Raw genomic sequence first — 24,840 nt, 5'->3', positions numbered from 1 at the left:
CTATTTTTGTTTGTTTGTTTACTTCTTTGTATTCGTTCCACAGAAAGCACAACAAAGGATCAGCAGTAGTTCCACACTTGAAGCATGTGATGTACTCATGTGATGGTTCAAATTGATGGAGAAGATTACTGTCTCATGCCTGTCATTTGGAAGTGTTGTTCTGATCTGTGTATTAATGTTCCACATGTACAAATATCAAGATATGTAAAGAACTCCTACATGTAAAAGTGGAGTTCATTGACTTTCCCACTCTGCTTGCCAATGCCATTATGCCCCATATTACATCATACATTTCTCCCATTATTATCTTTCCTATCTGAAGACCCTTCTGGTGGGTGGAGGGAAGGTGCAGGGGAGGAGAATAAAGATATTCACATTGGCTTTTATTCGAGTATATACGGTAATCTGACTTCTTCAAGTAAAGGCACCTACAGCTAAAGCACTGCTGAGAGGTGGGTAACTGAAGACCTCCAAAGGAGGGTCACTTCATTGTATAGTCAAGTGTCAGAACCCTGCTACTAGAGCCTGGATGTGGCTCTGAGTTTCAGGGTCACTGACATTGATAAGACACCTGCGTCCCAGGACTCGGAGGAGAAACGGCTGATGGACTTGGCGGGGAATTTGCGCGGGGTTTTACTGAGCGGGAAGAGACTGTTCAAATGAGGGGGAGGGTATATAAAGGAGGGTTGGCCGGAGCCTCCCATTCTTGGCTTTTCTGATGTTCATGTTTCCTACAGTAAAAGTTCCTGGTGATACCACAAAGAGTCTCGTGTGTTCATTCAGGAGCGGCTGTGGTGAGCTGACACTAAGCCAAGAATTCGGACACCATCCCGCTGTAGCGGTGAGGTGTAACATGCAAGTGGAGGATGAAGAGCTCTTGGGCGCCGGAGGAGGAAGGTCGGAAAGGGCCACTCCCGAGACGGACGCTGAGTTCCACCAGCTGGCGGCCCTGGCGTCATCCACCGCTTATGCCCAGCCAAATGGGGTAACCCAGAGGCGCGGAGTGGTGCGGGGAGATAGCACCGGAGGAGAGGAAGGTTCACCTTCTCCAGGCCCGCAAAAGATGGTGTTTCTGGAGGAGAGGATGTCGGCGATGGAGACCACCCTGGCAGTGATGTCGAGGGCGATGGAGCGCCTGGCGATTTTGGCGGAGCCGGAGCGAGGAAGGGAACTCCGGGCTAGCTCAATGTGGGACGTGAGCATGGGAAGCAGCCAGGGCTTTGCAGACCTCCCAGCACCGAAGGGAAGGGAAATGCGAAAGGAGCCCGGTGCCCGGCCCAAGATCCAAACGAGCCTGACGCGGGTGGAGGAGAGTGACGACGAAGGGGAAAAGCCTCCGAGAATCCCGGCTACGCTCCCAACTGAGACCCTGGTGCCCCTGGCGAATGCCGGGCGTGGCACAGGACAAAGGGAAGCAGCAGCGGGGCCCACTGGCCCGCAAGGGGGCTTGCGACGGGCGGAGGATTGGGGATTGCCACCACAGGGACCCCTACCGAGACGAGAGGAACTAAGGATCGAGTTTGGGGGAGAGTCCTCTGAACTGGATTTTTTCCTGACCACGGTGAGGGGCTATATGGAGGACAATGCCCACACTTTTAGAACGGAATCCAGCCGGGTACGGGCCATTGGTGCAGTGTTGAAGAGGGGAGCGGCCAGCTGGTACGTTCAACTGCACGCGCGGCGCGACCCATGTCTGGGGTCACTCCGACGCTTTATGGGGGCCCTGGAGACCCGTTTCCGAGATCCACTGGAGCAGATCCGGGCGAGGGAGGAGTTGAAGACCGTCTCCCAGGGGCAGAGGTCGGTATCTGAGTATGCGGAGGAGTTCCAATGCCTCGCTGAAAAGGTGCCGGAATGGTCTGCAGTGACAAAGATAGAACTCTTCAAAGAGGGGCTCAGGCGGGAGATCCTCTCCTGGGCGGTGCATCGTGATGAGCCCGACACACTGCGCGGATGGATTCAGCTGGCGGGGCGCGTCGAGACATCGCTGGCCCAGGCGAGGAGGCACCGAGGAGGGCTACAGCAGCGGCCGCAGATGAAAGAGGGGAGCCGGAAGGAGGGATCAACCCCAGCCGGGAGGAGAACGGAGCCGACAGGGAACGTGAGCACCAGCAGGAGGGGCTGCTTCGTGTGCGGCCGTTTGGGCCACAGGGCTGCCGAGTGCTGGCAGAGAAAAGGGGAAGGCGGAGGCCCGCCCAAACCAAGAGCCGTGGCAGGGAAACGCGCCGAGGAAGAACCACCGATGAGGCACCACTCGGGGGGGTTGGTAAGTCAGGACAAAGCCATGATAGTGGTCCCCATTCAGCTGGAAAGTGGCAGCAAACAAGCAACCTGCAAAGCATTTGTGGATTGTGGATGTTCCAGGAACATCATCTCCCCTGAATTAGCCGAGGGATTGGGATGCGAGAGAACGAACCTAGAATCCCCAATAGCTTTTTCGCAGTTGGACGGATCCACAGCATCGGGATCATTAGCTAAGTACAGTGCCGAAGATGTAAAGTGTAAGATAGGGAGTTGGGAAGGAAAGGTGTCATTTGTGGTATCACAAATAGCCAGCTATAATGTTATACTAGGCATGCCATGGCTGGGGCAGGCCAACCCGCAAATCAACTGGGAGGATAAGAGCATGATTTTCAGGATGAAGTTGGAAGGAGGGAGCCAGGAAGTGGAAAGGGAGCCGGGGAAAAGGGGGGAGGAAGACTCTATCAGGATAGCAGAACTGGCAGATAAATTACCCCCAGAGTATCGGGATTTTGTGGACGTATTTGATGAGAAGGAAGCAGACAGTTTCCCACCGAAGCGGAGAGTTGAAGTGAAGATAGAGCTAGTCCCAGGAGCAGAGCTTCCTAAGGCAAAAATATACCCAATGTCGGCTAGGGAAAAGGAGGAACTGAGAAAATACATTGATAAAAACCTAGCGAGGGGTTTCATAGAGCCTTCAAATTCCCCTCTAGGGGCGCCTGTGTTGTTCAGGCGCAAAAAGGACCAAACGCTGAGGCTCTGCATTGACTACAGGGGCCTGAATGCAATCAGTTCTGGAAATAAATACCCCCTACCTTTAGTGAAGGACTTGATCGCCCAGTTATCGGAGGGACAGATATTCACCAAATTGGACTTAATTGAAGCGTACCATAAATTGCAGATTAAACCAGAGGACAGGTGGAAGACGGCCTTCTCCTGTGCATTCGGATTATTCAATTATCGTGTGCTCCCTTTCGGTTTGTGCGGCGGAGGCGCCGCGTTCATGCAATTAATCAACGAAGTGTTGCATCCACTGTTGTACAAGGGAGTCTTTGTTTTCTTAGATGACATATTGTTAGTATCTCGGACTAAGGAGCAACACATAGAACTAGTCAGGGAAGTCCTGCAAAAGTTGAGAGAAGCAAAACTGTATGCGAAGCTTGCCAAGTGCGAGTTCAATAAAGACCAGATAGACTTTCTGGGGTATAGGATTTCCTCCCAGGGAGTGGCGATGGACCCTGCGAAGGTAGAAGACGTGAGGGGGTGGGAAGCCCCCAAAACACGGAAGCAGCTGCAATCCTTCCTAGGGTTCGCAAACTTCTATAGAACATTTATCAAGGACTTTGCGCGCCTCACTTTGCCATTAACGGATTTGTTAAAGACTAAAGGCAGGGGAGAAACAGCCAAAGTGAAGGCCCCAGGGGCCAAACTGACCTGGACAATAGAATGCCAGGAAGCTTTCGAAGCCCTTAAAAAACGTTTTACTGAGGAGCCTGTCCTACAGCACCCTGATATGTCTAAAGCCTTTGTATTACATTGCGATGCGTCAGACCGGGCATATGGGGCAGTTCTGCTGCAGAAAGACGAGGGGGGGAACCTGAAGCCATGTGGCTATCTGTCAAAAAAGTTTAGCGATACAGAAAAAAACTGGCCGATTTGGGAGAGAGAAGCCTTAGCGATTCTAAAAGCACTAGAGTGCTGGAGACACTTCCTGGAAGGAAGTGGAACACCGTTTGAGGTGTGGACTGACCATAGAAATTTACAGTATCTAAGATCCCCTCGTAAACTATCAGCGAAGCAAATTAGATGGGCCCAATATTTCAGCCGTTTTGATTTCAGACTCAGATTCTTCCAGGGGAAACATAATATACTCGCTGACGCTCTCTCTCGAATGCCTCAGCACGGGGGAGGAATTCAGGAATCTGAAGGGAGTATTTTTCTTGATAAGCAATGGGGCCTGGCAGTACTTACTCGAGCACAAGCGGCCAAAGAAAGCAAACGTACTGCCATTTCCACGGGGGGAGGAGAAATATGGGAGGAAGAGTTGAAGCGAGCGTATGGAATGGACAAATGGTTACAAACAAACAAAGAAAAGGGAGAATTGTGTGGGGATTTGGTGTTTGTAAATAAGAAATTGTATATTCCTGAATGTTTAAGACGAGAAATGTTAAGGAAGTACCATGATAACAAGGGTGCGGGTCATCTAGGCCCCACCAGGACTATTAAACTGTTGGCCAAACAATGCTGGTGGCCCGGAATGAGGAAAGACGCCAGGGGATACGTCACGCAGTGTGAATTATGTGCAGAGGGAAAAACACCACCGGGGAAGCCCCAGGGGCTATTGCAGAAGGTGGTGGAGCCCATGAGGCCATGGGAATGCGTAGCCATGGATTTTGTAGGCGAACTACCCCCCAGCAGAGGCCACAGATACATTTGGACAATATTGGACCTATTCTCAAAACAGGCACACTTTGTGGCTCTGCCAAAACTTCCTTCAGCTGAGAAACTTGCTGATTTGTATGTGAAGCATGTATATCGCCTACATGGGTGTCCCGACAAGATAATTAGTGACCGGGGAGTCCAATTTACTGCAAAATTTTGGGGAAAATTCTTACAGCTGTTAGGAGCAGAAAGGAACCTGAGCTCTGCCTTTCATCCCGCGACCAACGGGGGGGTCGAACGTACCCAACAGACACTGTGCCAATTCTTAAGGATGTACACCAATTATAGACAGGATGATTGGGCGGACCTTCTTCCGTTTGCTGAGATGGCTTTTAACGGGGCTGTACATTCGGCCACAGGTCGTGCCCCATTCGAAATAGTATACGGACAGGAGGTGGCACCTTTCCCCAGGCTACCCGAGTGGAAGGAAGGGGAGGGCCAGACCGACGAGGAATGGCCGGCCAAAATCAAGCAAGGGTGGCAAACCGTGGTAGAGGCATTGCGGGAAACACAAAAGAAGTACAAGCTCTTTGCGGATCGTAGGCGCCGAGAGGGGGACAAATTGGGCGAAGGAGATCTGGTTTGGCTGAGCACAAAAAACCTGAAATTGGGGTTCCCATCCAAGAAATTGGCTCCACGCTATATAGGGCCATTCAGGGTAGCAAAAAGAATAAACGAAGTGACCTATGAGCTGAGGCTACCAAAGGACCTAGGAAAGGTACACCCGGTATTCCATTGCAGCCTGTTAAAAAAGTATAAAGGAACTCTGGACAGCGGAGAACAATAGTTGTGTTTAATCTTTTCCTTCCAGGACGAAGGGGAGGAGGACGCCATGTCAGAACCCTGCTACTAGAGCCTGGATGTGGCTCTGAGTTTCAGGGTCACTGACATTGATAAGACACCTGCGTCCCAGGACTCGGAGGAGAAACGGCTGATGGACTTGGCGGGGAATTTGCGCGGGGTTTTACTGAGCGGGAAGAGACTGTTCAAATGAGGGGGAGGGTATATAAAGGAGGGTTGGCCGGAGCCTCCCATTCTTGGCTTTTCTGATGTTCATGTTTCCTACAGTAAAAGTTCCTGGTGATACCACAAAGAGTCTCGTGTGTTCATTCAGGAGCGGCTGTGGTGAGCTGACAGTCAAGCAATCTGAAAGTTCTTTCCAATGTTTGGGTGGAGCCTCTTTGCTTATCATTTGGCTCCAGATAACCCGTTGAACAAATAGTTTCCTGTCTCTACCATGTTTGGTTACTGACTTCACCTCCTTCCAGCTTGGTCTCAGCTTTTAATGCTGTTCAAGCTTTTCAGTTTGCTTCTGATTATGGCCACCATGGTCCTTTGTCACTTGGATTTTCTGTCCACAACTCTGGATGCTTTGGGTTGACTCATCCTGCTGGTAGTTCCCATAGTGGTGCAAAATATATGGAGACAAAGGTATCTGAATTCGACATTTTTATTACACAAGCTAGACACTGCAGTAGCGGTTCTCAACCTGGGGGTCGCAACCCCCAGAGGGGTCGATTGATAATTTTTGAAGGCAAAAACAAGGCAAAAACTGCCTTGTTTGGCTCTGCCTCTTTTGCATCCCCGGAATGGCTGCCGGCCAACCTCTGGCAGCCAAAGAGCCAGCCAGCACCCATGCCTGAAAGAGAAGTGTGTCCCTTATTCCGTAAGTGGGGCTTGGGAGAGGTGTGTGGTGGGCCTTCTGGCTTCCCAACCCTCCTGGCTGCGGGTGGGCGCACGGGTGTAGCTTGCCTGCCGCCCTTCGCGTCAAGTGGGTGTGGGGACCAGGTGTGGAGGGGATTGGGGTGGGGTGGAGAGGACTGGGTGAGGTGGGGAAGGGCCCCTTCCCCCTGTTGGGACCCTTTGTCAGCCCAAAGGGTGAGTAGAAGCCCGAGACCTTCTACTCCCCCCCCTCCCTCGGCAAGACGGTTGGCTGGCTGCTTCGTGCAGGCACAGCTTGCCAGGCCTCGCCATCTCTTGCCTGGGTGCCGGCAGGACCAGAGTAGGCAGGGGGTGCTTTACGAGGTAAGCCTTGCTCCTCTGGTGCCAGCCCCTTCTTTCTGTTGCGACCATGGGGCACCTTCCCACTCCCTGCCAGGTAAAGGATAGGCCACTTGCCAGGCCTCACTGCAAAGGGAGCCTTGCAACCCTCAGCCATCAGGGGTCATGGTGCCCTGGGAAGGTGCCCCACAGTTGCAGGAGAAAGAAGAATGGGCCGGTGCTGGGCGAGCGAGGACTGCCTTGAAAATCACCTCCCTCCTGCCCTGCACCAGGCCCAGCAAGGCTGAGGTGCCCAGGCAAGGGACGGTGAGGCCTGGCAAATGGCCTATCCTTTGTCGTCTCCAGCCCTGCCATGACCAGAGTTGTGCCGGTGTGCGGGCAGCTGTGTGCCTCCGATGGCAGCCTCTCGCCTGGTGCCAGCTCTTTCTTTCATCAGTCGGGTACAGAGTGAAGCCGAGCAGAAATTTAGGGATCCTGCACTGAGCAGGGATCAGCAAGACCCAGGAATGTGGGGTCCGCAAAGCCTGGCGAGCCAGAGAAGCTAATAAAAGTTTTTCATTTCTTAGCCAATAAAAGTCTCACCAGGATAAAACAAAGCCACTGCAGTTTATTTCTGTTCCAGCTGGAAAGGCTGACAACTGCAGTAATCTGCTGAAGAAGCCGGCAAACCAAAACACAGAGAAATACACTTTTTATACACTTTTCCAGTTTGAATTTCCCATGCTCTCCCCTTGAGCCGGCTTCACAGTGATTGTTCAGGGGAATCCCAAAGCTGGGAGGAGCTGCTGGAGGCTTTCACGCATCAGCCAATGAGAGTCTGAGCCTTGCTTGTGATGTTGCCTCCCTGCTGGCCAATGGTAGCAGTGGAGGTGCACCAGCAGTAAAGCAAGAGGAATATTGATATGATGATAGAATTATGGTTAGCTCTTCCTGGGCCCTTTTTTCTATATGGTCTTGGCGATAGCTGGAAGCCATCTAGCCTGACCTGTCTATTAACACGAAGATTTGAAACATTTTCCCTTAAGAAAGCCAACGGGATTCTGGCCTGCATCAATAGGGGTATAGCGTCTAGATCCAGGGAAGTCCTGCTCCCCCTCTATTCTGCCTTGGTCAGACCACACCTGGAATACTGTGTCCAATTCTGGGTACCACAGTTGAAGGGAGATGTTAACAAGCTGGAATGTGTCCAGAGGAGGGCAACTAAAATGATCAAAGGTCTGGAGAACAAGCCCTATGAGGAGCGGCTTAAAGAACTGGGCATGTTTAGCCTGCAAAAGAGAAGGCTGAGAGGAGACATGATAGCCTTATACAAATATGTGAGGGGAAGTCATAGGAAGGAGGGAGCAAGCTTGTTTTCTGCTGCCCTGCAGACTGGGATGCGGAACAATGGCTTCAAACTACAGGAAAGGAGATTCCACCTGAACATCAGGAAGAACTTCCTCACAGTGAGGGCTGTTCGGCAGTGGAACTCTCTCCCCTGGACTGTGGTGGAGGCTCCTTCTTTGGAGGCTTTTAAGCAGAGGCTGGATGGCCTTCTGTCGGGGGTGCTTTAAATGTGATTTCCTGCTACTTGGCAGGGGGTTGGACTGGATGGCCTATGAGGTCTCTTCCAACACTACTATTCTATGATTCTATGATTCTATGAGTGGGTCTGACACACCAGCACCAGTTCCATTGTAAAATAGCAATAATCTGGATATCTTGATGGGATCAGATGATCCTAGTTCCTGGGAAGTGGAAATGTCATTGTTGGGGAAGGCTGCAACGTTCCCTGCTCACCATAGAGAGGAAATGTCCCTTATGAAAAATGATTAACATGTCCAAGAGCTTTCAGCTTCCCAAGTGGCCTGGTCTCCTACCCTCTGAAGCTTGGGGGGGGGGGGAAGCTAATAGTCTATTGTCCACTGTGTTGGATGCATGAAAGTCCTTTTAACAAAGTGATGATCTGAGGCAACCTGAGGTATCCAGATCTTAGAACTGCTGGTCAGAGTTCACAACGGGGTCACCCTGCTTTCCCTTGATAAGTCCAGTCATGTCTGACTCTGGGGGTTGGTGTCCTTCTCAATTTCTAAACCGAAGAGCCGCCGTTGTCCGTAGAGACACCTCCAAGGTCATGTGGCCGGCATGACTGCATGGAGCGCCATTACCTTCCCACCGGAACGGTACCTATTGATCTACTCACATTGGCATGTTTTCGAACTGCTAGGTTGGCAGGAGCTGGAGCTAACAGCGGCCGCTCCCGCCGCTTGAACCTGGGACCTTTCGGTCTCCAGCTCAGTGCTTTTACACACTCCGCCACCGGGGCTCCTTATATTTTTATATTTATATATATTTACATATAATTTTTGAAAGAAATAATAGATAATGTGCACACATAAGGGGGTTCATAGAGGGTAGGGGGACCCATATGAACAGAGGCCTCCCAATATGGAGTTTTTGGGGTAACATACAGGATAGGGCTCAAGGAGCAGCGTGGGGACCCATACCAGGCAAAAGTCAGGCTGCCCTTGAGGGAAAAGTGTCTCTTAGGGGGTCCCCGTCGGTTCCTAGGAAGGCAAGGAACTCGTGGGGATCCCGAAGACTAAGGGAATGGCACCAGGGTACATGGAGAGCATGCAGCACGGGGAAGAAAGGAGTCCCTGTCACCTTGGAATTCATAAGGAGTCCTATAGGGTTCAATGAGGCATCGATCAGCCAAAGTCCATTAATAAAAGTTTAGTTCATTAAAAAAACCAAATTTCATTCACAAAGAGACCAAGTTCCATTCATGAAGGTAGCCAATACATTTGATGAGACCAGGGGGCTCAAGGAAGACACAAAAGGGGTTTCTGGGATCAGCAGGCACCATCCAGACACCATTCTGGGGTGACATGCCCAGGGACAAGGGAAAACACATAAGTTTATGTGTGGACTATATGAAAAATGATTAACATGTCCAAGAGCTGGATTAACATGTCTAGGCTGGACTATTGCAACGCCCTGTATGTTGGCCTTCCGATGTCCACGACCCGAAAGCTCCATATTGTTCAGAATGCAGCAGCCAGGCTACTCACAAGAACACCCATGAAATGCCACATAACACCAGTCCTGCAGCATTTGCATTGGCTTCCAACTGATTACCGTGGTTTATATAAGATGCTAGTTCTGACCTTTAAAATTCTTTACGGCCAGGGCCCATCGTACCTTAGGGACCATCTCTCCTTCTCCCATCATCGGTCACAACGATCATCCCAACGTGACTTACTTTATGTACCGGGTCCTAGAGAAGTGCACTTGGAAAGGACCAGACACAGAGCTTTTTTTATTTCTGCCCCTGCCTTATGGAATGCCTTGCCGCCCTATATGAGAGCCATGCGTGAATTAGGGCCTTTTACCCTAGCACTTAAGACCTGGCTTTTTGCTAGAGCTTTTGATCTATGTTAATTTTATCAATATTTGTATGTATGTATTTTTATCCTTTACAATTTAGCTTGTAAATCGCCTAGAGCATCTTGGATGGAGGGCGATTAATAAGTAATTAAATGATGATGATGATGATGAAGTTTAGTGGAACCGCAAATCCGTGGTAGGCCCATTGGTATCCACAGGGGTCTTTGGATAGGACAAAAAAGTAAAATTTGAAGGTGTTAGGGGTCTGTTCAACCAAAAGCAAGATAGCAGTTAGTCTTAGAATTAGTCAAGGAAGAGAATGACATTGGTCCGGTGAGGATCAGTGAACCCGAGGTTATGGGTGCACAAAGCAGAAATTCTGTATCCACAGTTTCAAGGACCACATTTCCTTGCTCTTGGGGCGCTGCTGAAGCGTCTCTGTTAAGCCTGCTTGGAAAAGGGTTAATGCTGTCTAGAGTCAGAAAAAGACACAATGTTTCAAGCAGAGAGCTGAAAAAGAAAAAGGGGATACACTTTATTAGGGGCTTGGTTACAAAGTGGCCAGTGGAGTCAGGAGATTGGAAAGGAGCTTCTGGTGGAGCTGCAACAGATGGAAATGCCTTATCTGGATGTGCAGACCAATCTCAGGCGGTGGTGAATCCTTGGATAATAATGTCAAATTAATCTAAAAGCAGTGGTCCCGTTGTTCGCTATTAAGTGTTCTTTGGATGCGGGTGAACCACAATTCCTATTCTTATTATGGTTTGATTGTGCTTTTCCCTTATGGCAGAAGGAGGTTGGACTGGATAGCCCTTGGAGATCTCTTCCTACATTAGGATTCTATTATTATCATTGTAATGATTAAACAGAGCCAGACCTGTTGAAAGTATTATAATGTTTGCAAAATTATATAGTTCATGTTTAGTCAGTAGGTATGTACCTTTAACTGGTAGTATGCTTGTATTTTGAGCTTTATCAATCAGATACAGGTGGAGCTATGTTTTTCATTTATATATTCTCTGCATTCTGCCTGTATTCTCTCTCTGAGTCTTTTGTTCCTGTATTATGCTTCTGTTACAGCAACAAAGTAAGATGACTTTATGCTTCTTATTTAACCACATTACTTCGGGGCTTTGTTTCTGCTGCAGCTTTATTATATTTTTCTTTTGATACTCTGCAACCTAAGGTTTTTACCTTTGCTGACAAGACCGGCCATCTGTCAGGAGTGTTTTGATTGTGCTTTTTCCTTAAGGCAGATGTAGGTTGGACTAGATGGCTCTTGGAGGTTTCTTCCTACTTTAGGATTCTATTATCATTATCATTATTAAGAAGAGGCAGACTGGTCATCTGTCAAGAGTGCTTTGATTGTGATTTTACTTTATGGCAGATGGAGGTTGGACTGGGTGGCACTTGGAATTATCTTCCTACTTTAGGATTCTATTATTATTATTATTATTATTATTATTATTATTATTATTATTATTATTATTCAGAGGTTGAATGGCCATCTGTTGTGGGGCTTTGACTGTGATGGCCCTTGGAGGTCTCTAGCAAGTCTAGGATCCTATTACTATTAAATCACTGTTAATTCCTCCCAAACCTCTCCAATATTTTCTGTTGGTCATGGAGATTCTATGTGCCAAGTTTGGTCCAGCTCTTTCATTCGTGGGGGGGGGGGGGGGGGGGGTTGGGTTTGTGGAAGTCAGTGTTGAATTGGTTGAAGGTTACTACAAATCCCATCATCCATTGTCCATACTCTCCCAAACAAATTGCTTTTGTGATTAATCATTATGCTTTAATTATGTTCAATTTGTAACAATGAAAATACATCCTGCATATCAGATATTTATACTACAATTCAAAACAGCAGCACAATTACATTATGAAGTAGCCACAAATTTAATTTTATGATTGGGGGGTCACCACACCATGAGTAACTGTATTAAGGGGTCACAGAATTAAAAAGGATTGAGAATCACTGAACTGCTGGATTTAAAATCTAAACATACACAGATATTTCATTGAAAGATTTATAAAAATATGTGATTGGTTTTGAGGAAAGGTTTTTGCACAGGTTTCTTTGAAATTCCACTTGGGACTGTTACACCCAGGAAGGACAATCTGATAGCAAAGGGCTTTAGAGCACAGATCCTGCAAAGATACAAAGGGGAAAATTATCACCATGTCACATAGTAAAACACCATACAGGTGGGAAATTGTTCACAATGATCCAAAAAATGTTATCAGGTATGGCTGCAGTATAGACAAACTAGATTCTTATTTTGGCAGTTGGTATTCATAAGGAGTTCATGCTCCTCAGCTCCTTACAAAATACTGTAAATATTTTGTAGTCTAGTTTTATGAGTGGAAAGATGGAATCAGTCTGGATTGCAACCTTACTCTGACCAAAAGGTAGGGAACACACTGACAAACTACCACAATAACCCATCACAAGGAAATCTGATAAGGGGTTCAGGAGAAGCTTAGGAATGTTTTTGTCATGAAGAAAGAAAAACCAGGGAGAAATTAGGTCACATAAATAAAATGAGATGACTGGATAAAATGTGATATAGGGGCAAGTGACAGAAGGAACCGGTTGCTATTCACTTCCATGAAGGAAATCAAATGACCTAGGACTGTGGTGGCAATAAGGTATGGATAGACAAAGACCCTACAGATGTTGACCACAATTCCCAGTGTGATTTACATAATGTCAAATTACGTTATAATTTTACAAATTAAGCACCAAAACATCATGTTTTACAACAAATCAACAGAAAAAACAGCTCAATACACGGTAACGTTATGTAGTAATTACTGTATTTACGAATTTAGCAGCAAATCATTGCAGTGTATTGAAAACATTGACTACAAAAACATTGACTACTAAAAATTGACTACAAATAAAGATAGAATTGCATAAAATGAACTTACAGTAACAGCATTGTCAGAGGTTAAATCCGTAAAAAGTTCAGTCCTGTGAAAATTTAAAAAAAATCTGTGATCCTTGCCTGCCTAGAGAAACCGCTGACTGTATTGGATAATACAGAATGTTAGATGAGTGAAGGTTGGATAAGCGAGACTCCACTGTATTTTGGTTCCTCTGATGTTTTAGATATCAACTCTAAGAAGTCCCAGTCAGCTTGCCCTGAAGTCAAGAATTCCGGGAATGGAAGTTCAAAACATCTGAAGGACCAACATTTGGGAACCACTGGCCTGCATTTTCTTAGACTGCTGATGGGAATTGAGCTCCAACAGCATCTGGTCTAGCTATTAGGAGGAAAATGCAATCATTATGAATGGTTAGGCCATCATGGTCTAGCTATCAGGTTATTTGGCTGTTTAAACTATGCATACCGTATAGACTCGAAGATAAGCAGAGTTTTTCAGCTCTTATTTATGAGCTGAAAAAGCCTCCCTGGCTTATAATCGGGTCAAGGTCAAGGCCAGCAACAGAGCCTGCAAGCTATTGCTTGCAATACGTGATCTATTTCTCTCTTCTCCCTATCAGTGTATTTTCTTTTGCAAAGCCTTCCTCATTCTTAATCAAGGGAATGTTTTGCAAAGAGAAAGACACTCTTGCAAGTCAGGAAGAAGAAAAATATATATTAATTTATCTTATGAAATCATTTTCCCCTGCAATATTTGTTAAACTCTCTTACAGATATATAGGCATTGACCCCTTGCAAGCTTTTGCCATCTCTATGTACCTTTATATGTGTATCTATCTATATACATTAATTTTATATATGAATTTGCCCTCATATGTGTGCAGGTCTTTGCAAATCCTTTATACATATAGATCCATGTACCTGTGTATCTGTAGCCATACATATACATTATTTTAATATATGAATTTACCCTCATATGTTTGCAAGTCTCTGCAAATATCTATATAAAGAGAGATGTCTGGATAGGCATGAATATATTCTTACCTACCTATATATAGGGCTTGCAAATATTACAGGGGGAAAATGAATACACAAATATCTATAGACATGTCTAGATAGATATGAATATCTATCTTGCAAATATTGTAGGGGAAATGCACACACACACACACACACACACACACACAGGGATTTGCAAACTTTTCAGGAGAAATGCATATGTGAAATTAGTATCTATAATTATAGATCTATAGCTCTGCATTGTTTATATAAGCATTGAATGTTTGCCTGTTACTATGTTGGAAGCCTGCCTGAGTCCTCATGGGGAAATAGGGTGGGATCCAAATGAAGTTTTTAAAATTATTATTATTATTATTATTATTATTATTATTATTATTATTATTATTATTATTATTTTATTGTTGATACCATATTGTTTTTGTTGCCCCTACTTTTCCACTTATAGAGCTGGTTTATTGTTTTTCTTTGAAATATGGTAAATATTCAAAAACATTTAACCTACTGATGCCTCAATTAATGAAATGAAATTTTATTGGTATGTATTTTTATTTTGAAATTTACCCATAGCTGCTGCATTTCCCACCCTTGGCTTATACTCGAGTCAATAAGTTATCCCAGTTTTTTGTGGTAAAATTAGGTGCCTCGGCTTATATTCGGGTTGGCTTATACTCGAGTATATACGGTAAATACTTTAATAAAATTATGGAACAAAGTAATTGACTAAAGTATGAGATACAACTAAAGATAGCAAAACCTGTTGCCTAGGCTTTGGGGTCACCAGAACTGGATGTCGTTTATTTCTGAATGGAAAAAGAATAATGTTCTTACCATGGTAACCAAACCTACTCATTTCCAGTGACAAGAAGCCCATAACACTATGTAATATATTTTTTTTAAAAAAATCTTTTCTTGGTTTGAAAGTGTTATTCCTGTTTAATTGTGCAATACTTACTTTGAAAGTAGTTATTATACTTCAGAAAATTGTTGTTGTGGCTGCCACAAACTAAGTTGAATTGGTTGATACTCAATGACATATTAATTGAAAAACTATAGCAAAATGTGCTGCAGAATGTCTCACAAAAACAAAATTTTTGCAGGTTAATAAACTTTTTCCATGTTTGTATGATGGAATGAATTAGGACATGATATTTACAACCCAGGAAAAAATGTTTTACATAGTATAATGCTTCTGGTGCAACAGTATGCATGACATGTTTTGATACTCAGAACATACTGTCCTTGCAGAAGACCATTCAGTACCTGGCACAACCCCAGGCACTTTTGTGTTAAGGAATTTCAAAACATTACTCCTCCTCCCAATATTAGATTTAGTTGCTGCTTTTTTAAAAAAGCACTTACCTGAAGAATTGAGTCAAGTTCCCTGGAATAATTTGTTATGGCTGGTAAGAAATCCTGTGGCCAATAATCTTCATTTGCCCCTCTAGGAACCACAAATGTTGTCCAACAGTGGCGATAATCTGGAGAAATAAATCTCTATAAGTATGAATGTCTTAGAACAGGGGTCCTCAAACATTTTAAGTGGAGGGCCGATTCACAGTCCCTCAGACTGCTGGGGGGCCGGACTATGTTAAAATAGTCCAAAATTAGGATTGTTGCTGTGTGCCTTCAAGTCATTTCAGACTTAGGTCAACTCTAAGTCTAAAGTTTAGGACAAGGGCCAGGTAAATGACCTTGGAAGGCCACATCTGGCCCATGGGCCTTAGTTTTGTGACCCCTGATCTAAACGATCTCATAAGACCATAGGTAAACAAAGAGACATCCAAGAATCATCTAGATAGACTCCTAAGACCATAGGTAAGCAAAGAGACATCCAAAGACCATCTAGATGGTCTCATAAAACCATAGGTAAGTAACAGGACCCTCAAAGGCCATCTAGACGGTCTCATAGGACCATAGGTAAGGAAAGTGACCTCCAAAAACCATCTAGATGGTCTCATAAGGCCACAGCTAAGCAAAGAGACCTCCAAAGACCATCTAGATGGTCTCATAAAACCATAGGTAAGTAACGGGACCCTCAAAGGCCATCTAGACGGTCTCATAGGACCATAGATAAGGAAAGTGACCTCCAAAAGCCATCTAGATGGTCTCATAAGGCCGTAGCTAAGCAAAGAGACCTTCAAAGACCATCTAGATGATCTCATAAGACCATAGATAAGCAAAGAGACCTCGAAAGACCAGGTTGACTTAAGTCAACCCTAAGTCTAAAGTTTAGGACAGGGGCCAGGTAAATGACCTTGGAGGGCCGCATCCGGCCCATGGGTCTTAGTTTGGGGACCCCTGTCTTAGAAGGTACTCAACATCACAACAGAGGTTGATAGAGTTTGTTTCTGATTCCATCAGACTGATGTGTAAAATATATCCTATAGACTGAAGGAAGAATACACAGGCTTCAAATCAGCAATATTTTTCTCCACAGCTCAAAGTCTGAGTCTATTATTTTATGATTCTATAAAGCAAGAAGGATCGAATTGAGCCTTACTCAATCCCCAAAGTTAGGATACTATATTATGTTGGTGGAACCTTAAAGGACCTCATCAAACTTGAGCTCGGATCTACTTTAAATCCGCTTTTTGAAGGGGGCTTTAAACAGCTCAGCCAGACAGGTCCTGGGCCTCACCAAACTACAAACCCCAGAATTATGCAGGAGGCAGAAACTAGATTTAAAGTGGATTCATACTCTAGTGTGATGAGGCAGTCTGTCTGCAAGGCAGCATACTTAAAGATGGTAGAGGAGACTGCTGGTGGACAAGAGCTGACTGACTCCAAGGATGAATCCAGGTCCTTTGGGCTGCCCTTGAGCACCAATGGAATAAAGAGTAGCTTTTTAATAATAGCTTAAGACTTATTTTACAGCTAAATCAAATTCAGGTACATGCCTATAGCCAATTGGGGGTCAGAGAAAAGCTGTTGTGTACAAAACACAAGGTGACACTATTATTGTGTGTACCCAGCTATAAGGTTGGATGCTTCTCTGCTTTCCATATTTCACTGGCCATTGATAGTAGAGGGACTGCTGTAGCTAAAAGATGGGTTGGGAGCGTGTGAGTAAGGAAACATGCCATAGTTCTTCCTGACAAAAGGTTATAGTATCTTTTCCTGATCCAGAATATAAACACACAGCTCTTTTAGAATTGGAAGTATCAACTAATCCACTTGGCAAGGAATATGTCTCCTAAGAGAAAGACGGGAAGTTGGGCACTTTGAATGTCCTTGTTGGCAGTCTGTGGGGTGGGAAAGACCAAAAATGTAGGATAAGAGTAGATGTAAATCAAGGCTACTGGGACAGAGTGGAATTGGAATTTTCACTATTGTTAATAAAGGAATAGAACTAGAGCAGTCTTAACTATTTTTGGAAAGCACTTGAAATGATGTTAGTCTTGTGGCCTCATCACATTGAGCTAAAATTGGCATTATGCACTGATTTTCCAGGTCATCCATGGATCTGAGTGATGCAGGGCGTGGGGCGCTAGATTTCTCATGCCCCACGGTGAAACAGAACGCTGCCACCACCGGCCACAGGCCTCTGCAGGTATGATAAAGCTGTTAATTAACAGCATTGAAAGATATACAGAGAATACCTGAATAATTAAATTGATCTATAACAAAGCAAGATATATTCATGCAATTTATCCTGGAGTGGACTACTAAAATGTATTTGCTCCATATCTTCACCAAATCAGCAATACGGAACTAAAAGACTTAAGTATAGGCTGGTAGGTAAACGTAAAAGTCACCCCTGACGTTAAGTCCAGTCATGTCTGACTCTGGGGGGTTGGTGCTCATCTTCATTTCTAAGCTGAAGAGCCGGCGTTGTCCGTAGACACCTCCAAGGACATGTGGACTGCATGGAGCACCGTTACCTTCCCACCTGAGTGGTACCTATTGATCTACTAACATTGGCATGTTTTCAAACTGCTATGTTGGCAAACGCTGGAGCTAACAGCGGGTGCTCACTCCGCTCCCAGGATTTGAACCTGGGACCTTTCAGTCTGCAAGTTCAGCAGCTCAGTGCTTTAACACACTTCGCCATTGGGGCTCTATAGGCTGGTGGTGATAGCTAATTTATACAATAATGGTAACTGGTGAGGGCTACTAGGGATGTTGCAACTGTGGTTTTCTACTGAAATGTTCCACCACAATTACCACATTGAGTTCTCTGTAGAAATTTACAAAATTTGACAGATAATTTACCCACCCCCCTGGTTCTCCATCTTGTTGAGCATATAAAGACTTGAACTTACCAGGTAGATTCATGATAGAAACTCTATTTCTACCTAAATTCCTGAGGCCTTCCTTGTTACAGTCGATTTGATGCATGTACAGCCGAGCAGCTTTTATCTCCAGGCTCACGTTAGGGTGTGCTTCCAAGAACTTAATTATAGCCTGGCTGCATGGATAACAAGGACTCCAAGACAGAAACCAAGTGATAGAGCATGGTGTGTCCTGCCTGATATCTATTTTCTCATTAAAAATTTGCAAAAAATTTTCTTCAGCATGGAGGCCAGGTTTGTTTGTACACCAGTTCCTACTGGTGTTGTTATCCCAGTGGATTTCATACAGCAGTAAAGTACACTCGGGAAATTCTCTGGGATCAAAATTCCTCTGAAACGCCTCTGGTTCCATTTGCCACCTGAAGAACAAATTTGATAATAGAATTGCAGCCTTTCACAGTTCAGGTACTCCCTACTTTTTGTCGTGTTTTGCTTCAGCACAGAGCAGGTCAACAGAATGTTCAGTTGTATGTTTGAGTTCACTTGATCTTAGCCAAAAGGCCGAGGAGCAATGCATGTTTGAGTTTGATAAGGCTACAGTTGGACTGAATGGAGATATTCTTCCTTAGGTGAAATACCAAAGAATTGTGAGAGAAATCCAAACGTGGATCTGAGATTCCTCTTGGAAGTCTATACAAAGACTTCTAGTTCTCAATGGGGAGAAAACCAGGGTGAATTGTTTCAGCCATGCTCTAAGGAAAGTTGGGAATGTCAGCCCCTACTTCAGGCAGAGTGTGGACAGCAGGCTGGGGCTCTATCTTCACTACCTATTATAAGGTTTAACTGCATTGAACTGGATTACACTACTCTGTGTTGTGCTGGGAAGAAATCCCTTAAATTAAAGTTCTATTGCTTAACATGAGAAACATTCAATGAGATAGCTGTTGTGGTTTTTTTTAAAATCTGTTTTTGTCAAAACTTAAATTCTCTAAAATCAGTTGTATGGATACTTCTGAAAGTTGGGAGGGGGGCTCGGGCTGTGGCGCAGGTGGGAGAGCAAGCCAGCTGCAATTAACTGCAATGAATCACTCTGACCCGGAGGTCATGAGTTCGAGGCTGCTCGGAGCCTATGTTTGTTTTGTCTTTGTTCTATGTTAAAAGGCATTGAATGTTTGCCTATATGTGTAATGTGATCCGCCCTGAGCCCCCTTCGGGGTGAGAAGGGTGGAATATAAATGCTGTAAATAAATAAATGATCCCCTGTTATCTTGTGTCATTGTATAGAAAATTCAAGGAGATGGCTTTTGTAGGTTTTTAAAAAAAATGTTATTTATAAAAACTTTGAAAATTCCTCAAAAATCAGTGGATAAGTGAAACATTCTGAAACTTGGTGGGCTAACAGTGGTAAACGTGTTCTACCTCTGTAGCAGGTTTTGCCCCAATAGCTGTAAAAATTAGGGAGAAAGGAGCCCCTGAATTTCCCCCCTTACACAATTACCATAACAAAAAAGTAGTGAAATTTCGTTACTCTTGTTATAGTAATTAAATTTTCACTAACAACACTTTAGAAACAAAACACTAGTGCCCATTAATTTTGTAATGAGTTTTGAAACATTTTTTTCATCGATCGCATAGCTCTACCAATCATTGCACAGCAAAAACACTTTCTTTAGTACCAGTTTGAAAATGTATTTAATTGTCACTGTAGATAGGGCCAAAGTTGATAACTATACTATGAAACTTTGTCAAGTTTGGAAAATAGTACCTGCATGATATATTTATAGGTAATGCATCAATCCCTCTAGTACAGACTTTTTCCCATTGGATTTTAAACCAAAACATTCCCTAGGAACCCCACCCCATTCTTTTTTCTCATAAAAATAAATTACAGTACTGAGAGCTTGCACCATTAATCTCTATCAGTGCAAGCAAACATGAGCACCTTGAAAGCATGACAATAGCCATCATCAAGTAGGCAAATGCATTGCTATTACAAGCCAATACTGTATACATTACAAATCAAGAAATGAAGAGAAAGCAAACATAGCAATCTTCAAATAAATATGGCAGGAATCGTGCTTCTGACCAACAAGCCTTGGAGTAAAATAGCGCATCAACAGCAAAGGCAATGGTCTCTCCACTCTAGTGCCCCAAGGTTTCTGAGGCTTTTCTCTAACACACTAGCTTTCTGAGTATGAGTGTAATATAATATAATATGAAATTGTGTTTCTTACATTTGGTTGGCTCCTCTGTCTGACATACCTGTTGGAAAGAATAATCTATTCTGAATAGACATCATGAGAAAATGCTTTTTCAAAAGAAAGTTATTTTTAACATATACAATTAACTTGTTAACACTCACACTGTAGTTATTTAAGCTGAAATATATTGCAATAGTTAAGGTTCTTCATGGTAGTCCCTCTAAATGAACCTTGCCAAGATAACCCCCCCCCAAAAGAGTTGCCATGATTACTGCATTGATTTCAAATATGTCATAACTCATTTATTCCACTCCAAATATACTTAATTTGGCACCCAGCACATATGCTGGATTCCTCTTAATGGTCTACATTAGCAAAACTACATTAACTTCTTCAGCAGCCCAATGGCAGAATCAAAAGTTTGTAGCCACAACAGCAGTAAGAAATGGCAGACTAAGCTGTCTCCATTATGATTGGGCAAAGTTCTCGACCTTTTTCAGCCATGGAGCCCATTTTGAAGCCAAAGTTTCTTGTGGAGCTTGAAGAAATGTTTATTCTATATATAGATACTAGCTGTGCCCGGCCACGCGTTGCTGTGGCGAAGTATGGTGGTATGGGAAATAAAGTATTGAGGAATTAGTGGTAGTTAAGGTAAAGGGTCCCCTGGGCTGTGTGGGTTGCTAGAAGACCAAGTGAGCGGAGCTTAGCCTAACTGGCAGCAATTGGATAAAAACAATTATTCCTCTCCCTCTAATTAGGACTTTATTTTTCTTCTCTTTTTGTTGTATCAACCTAGAGGCATGGATGAGGGGTTATGATATCAATTTTCGAGGTTGTGGGGTGTTTACTTTTCTTGTTTTGTCCGCTGCCGTGATGCCATCACTCTTTTATATATATAGATAGATATAAATATAGATATAGATATAGATATATAGATTAGGCATGGGCCGGGCCAGTGGCAGATGGAATGGAGAGTATTTGTGTGAACTAAAAGGAAAAAAGGAAAGAAAGAAATAACAATACAATAACAATTTTAACCAACATAAACTTAGCAATATTTCAGTGGAAGACCCCAGATAGCCACCCCCTTCTGCCATGCAGGAAAAACACTAAGCACTCCCTGAGTGATGGGGGGGGGGATAGGGTTTGGGTAGCAAGGAAAAGAGTCTGGGCAGCGAGGAAGATTGGGGAAAAGGGTCTGTGCCCCGGGAGGATGCTGCTGCTGCTGTTCCCAGCAGCTCAAAACTTTAATTTCCCTGCATTTCTCAGCAGGAGGAAAAAGGAGGAGATGGGAAGCAGCATGCCGCTGTAGAGCCCCTCACTATCACCCTAAGAGCTCCATGGAGCAGTTTGAGAACCCCTGCATCAGTGTAAAATGATTCTGCGTATCATTCCATAATTGAGTTTGTTCCCATAACTGACTGTATTTGTACCTGATACCCCATCTGGCTGCTTTCCTTTATAACCTCTTGGCACCCTAGCAGAATTCTGGCAGCGATCAGGAATCCTAGCAGCAATAGCTCAGAGAGCCCTGCATAGTTCAGAGCATCCTCTTATATTTTTCTTTTAAATCTCAGGAATCTTAGTTGTAGTACCATAGGTCTTTTCTATTTTCCTGCTTCATAGTTCTTAATTTAGACTGGCAAGATGGTTTTATATTTTGCCCTCTATTTGCAAAATTGACTTTTCAACTTGAAAATGAGCACAACAACATACCACGATGCATGTGCTATGACATGGATAAAAGACTGGATATTACTGAACAAAGAAGACTTTTTAAATATAGAAGGGAATGATTTAAGAGTAGGATGGCATGCCTATTTATGGTATGAAAGAGAAAAAAAGGAAAAGAATTTTGGCAATCACTTTGTGAAAGCATCCTTACTAAGAGTATGGCAAAAATACAAAAATCACCTTTATTCTAAAACACCTCTATGGATCTCTCCTATGGAAGCTCACCAGAGAAGACTTTTAGGATGGAGAAAATGGCCAACCTATAGAGATTTGTTAAATAAAAGTATGAGGAATTAAAACAAAAATTCCCTAATATTACTTGGTTATATTATATGCAAATAAAAGACTATTATAATCAAGATAAAAAACTAGGTTTTAGTTGGGAAGAAGTGATCTGGGATAGGATTTTAAAATTAGAAAAGAAAGTAATATCAAATATTTATAATATATTATTCACCTGGCTGACTGAAAAGGAACAGGTTAAAAATTGTATGATAAAATGGGCCCAAAATTTAAGGCCATTCCAAATGAAAGAATGGGAACAAATGTGGCACAAAAAATTAAAATATACATATGCAACGGATTTGAAACAGAATTGGATAAAAATGTTCCACAGATGGTATATGACACCGAAACAATTAGCCAAAATGTACAAAACAGTTTCTGATAAGTGTTGGAAATGTAAAGAACAAGTTGACTCCTTCTATCACATGTGGTGGTTTTGTAAAGAAGCAACAAAGTTTTGGACGAAGATTCATGAAGAATCACAAAAGATTTTAAAGAGAAACTTTATAAGAGAAACAGAATATTATTCTGCGCCACAGCCCGGCCCACTTTTATTACTGCAATAGCCTTTTATTACTGCAATTTGCTCTAGAAATGTAATGGAGGTGAAATGTCAAGGATTTACAGATTTAGACTTACAATTGACTGAACAAGAAGATAAACTTTTCACTTATATTATGACCACCGCTAGAATTGTTTTCGCTAGAGAATGGAAACAGGACTCAGCCCCACCAATTGAGGAGTGGGTGGAGAAGATAAGAGAAATAAAGGATATGGACTTTTTTGTTGAAGAAAAATACAGGCAAGATAATGAAAATAACGAATTGGGACGATCTTCAGGACTATCTGGATAATTTGAGAAAATGAAGATTACGAGAGACAATTTTACTATTTTTTTTTCTTTAGTAAGAAAAAATATTATTGAATAATAAGAAAATATTATCCAAGAAGATGGAATGGAAGTCACATTTTTTTTTGCTTTTTGTTTTTTGTGTGTGGCTATATTTTTGTAGATTGTAGACTTTTATCTTTCTCTCTTTTTCCTGCTTTTCTATACCTTGGTTGTTCTCACTCTTTCGATGTAGTATAAAAAATTTAATAAAATTCTTTTTTAAAAAAGAAAAGAAAATGAGCACAACAATTTGGACAACTAAAATATATTAAAGGTATCAACAAAGTTTCCCTGACGGATTATAGCTCCCTCATTTCGCACTTCAATAAAATTGAATTTTTACCTTCTCCTGATGAAGGGTGTGGATCCGTTCTGTTCTGCTGTCAGTTTCCAGATGGGTTACTCCTTTTATATGGAGTTTTCTCGTTTCAATTTCTGTTCTTTAGAAAATGAAACGCTAGGATGGCATAGAACCATTTTGCCACACCTTCATGAGAAATCATGACCTCAGCTATGACAAGCATCTTGTGGTCTGTCTCAAGGAACCAGAAATTCTGCACTAGGCACTAATGGTATGTTCATTATATGAGAACATGTATTTCAGTAGTTAATGAACTTTAGGCTTTTTCATAATTTTAAAGGAGCTGTTCAAAGTGGTGAACAGCCAGTGCCCCTGCTGTTCAGTACTTTGAATAGCTCCTTAAAAGTTATTAAACTGGAGGATCAAAGTTATTCAATCAGGGGATTTAATAACTTGGATTTCATTCTTAAAGTCCAGAGTGGATTCACCATCATACTGATACATAATCTACTTGCTGCTACTTCGAATCCAGTGGTTTGAGTGTGTGAGGAAGGTGAGTGGTGACATTAAGCAGAGTTTGAAAAATGATTTTGACAACAGCTCCCAGAATCTCCAGCAGCCAAAATGGCAAAGAATTCTGGAAATTATAGTTGTATAAAAGCCACATTTCTGAGACTGGATATTACATATGAATGGCTTCACTCACACTCCTGCCAGGTGGGATTCATGGCTCATGGTTGAAACTTCCACCAACCTCTGGAATAGGATATGGTGACAAGATGCAGCAATGATCATTTTGGATGTTTTTAAAAGGGGGTGATGGGATAAACCCATGGAGATATCCATGGCTACTAGTCCGCTGTCCAGTTCTATTTGGGCAACAGTTTTCCTATTTTCCCTGCCTTACTTCGACAATGCTTCTATTATTTATCTCACACAGAAAGATGCCATTTCAGAATTATGGTGGGAAATTGTGTATTCATTGTGAACTTGACATTATTTTTTCCCTTATGTACCATCTTCAGACTCATCAGAAGTCACATGCTTGGGAATGTAATATGGAGGGTGCAACAGCACTCAGATCTTGCTGGTGTCCTTCGCACATACACACTGAATCTTAGGCCTTCATCACACAAGCTGATGGTGATTCTTTCCCAGAGGAAATGGAGTGAAATTGAGTGAAGGCTTAGGTAGCTTGGATAGGTGGGCCATGGGTGATACGAGGATTTTT

The 24,840-nt window shown here is 43.4% G+C and overlaps 2 protein-coding genes across 3 annotated transcripts in view; one reads left to right on the top strand and one right to left on the bottom strand.

Moving 5' to 3' along the window:
- The window catches only part of LOC100557873 (alpha-2-macroglobulin-like protein 1), a 115,330-nt gene extending 114,944 nt beyond the window's left edge, over nt 1-386 (top strand). For both annotated transcript variants that reach the window (XM_062971390.1, XM_008103822.3), the window contains one exon: nt 44-386. In XM_062971390.1, the coding sequence (XP_062827460.1) occupies nt 44-69 (26 nt within the window). In that variant the 3' untranslated portion in view covers nt 70-386. The remainder of the gene's footprint in view (nt 1-43) is intronic.
- A 10,178-nt stretch (nt 387-10,564) lies between these two features.
- On the bottom strand, nt 10,565-18,650 carry apobec1a (apolipoprotein B mRNA-editing enzyme 1a; the record flags this gene model as incomplete). The annotated part of the gene is made up of 4 exons (XM_016990788.2): nt 10,565-12,204; nt 12,988-13,030; nt 15,324-15,442; nt 18,227-18,650. Coding segments are annotated over 3 exons (549 nt in total), but the record flags the coding sequence as incomplete, so codon positions are not given.
- Between the last annotated feature and the right edge of the window lie 6,190 nt (nt 18,651-24,840).

The sequence above is a fragment of the Anolis carolinensis genome, chromosome 2 (assembly GCF_035594765.1).
Source record: "Anolis carolinensis isolate JA03-04 chromosome 2, rAnoCar3.1.pri, whole genome shotgun sequence".
NCBI classification, from domain to species: domain Eukaryota; kingdom Metazoa; phylum Chordata; class Lepidosauria; order Squamata; family Dactyloidae; genus Anolis; species Anolis carolinensis.
The sequence above is the reverse complement of the archived record's forward strand: the minus strand, read 5'-3'. Positions and strand labels throughout refer to the sequence as shown.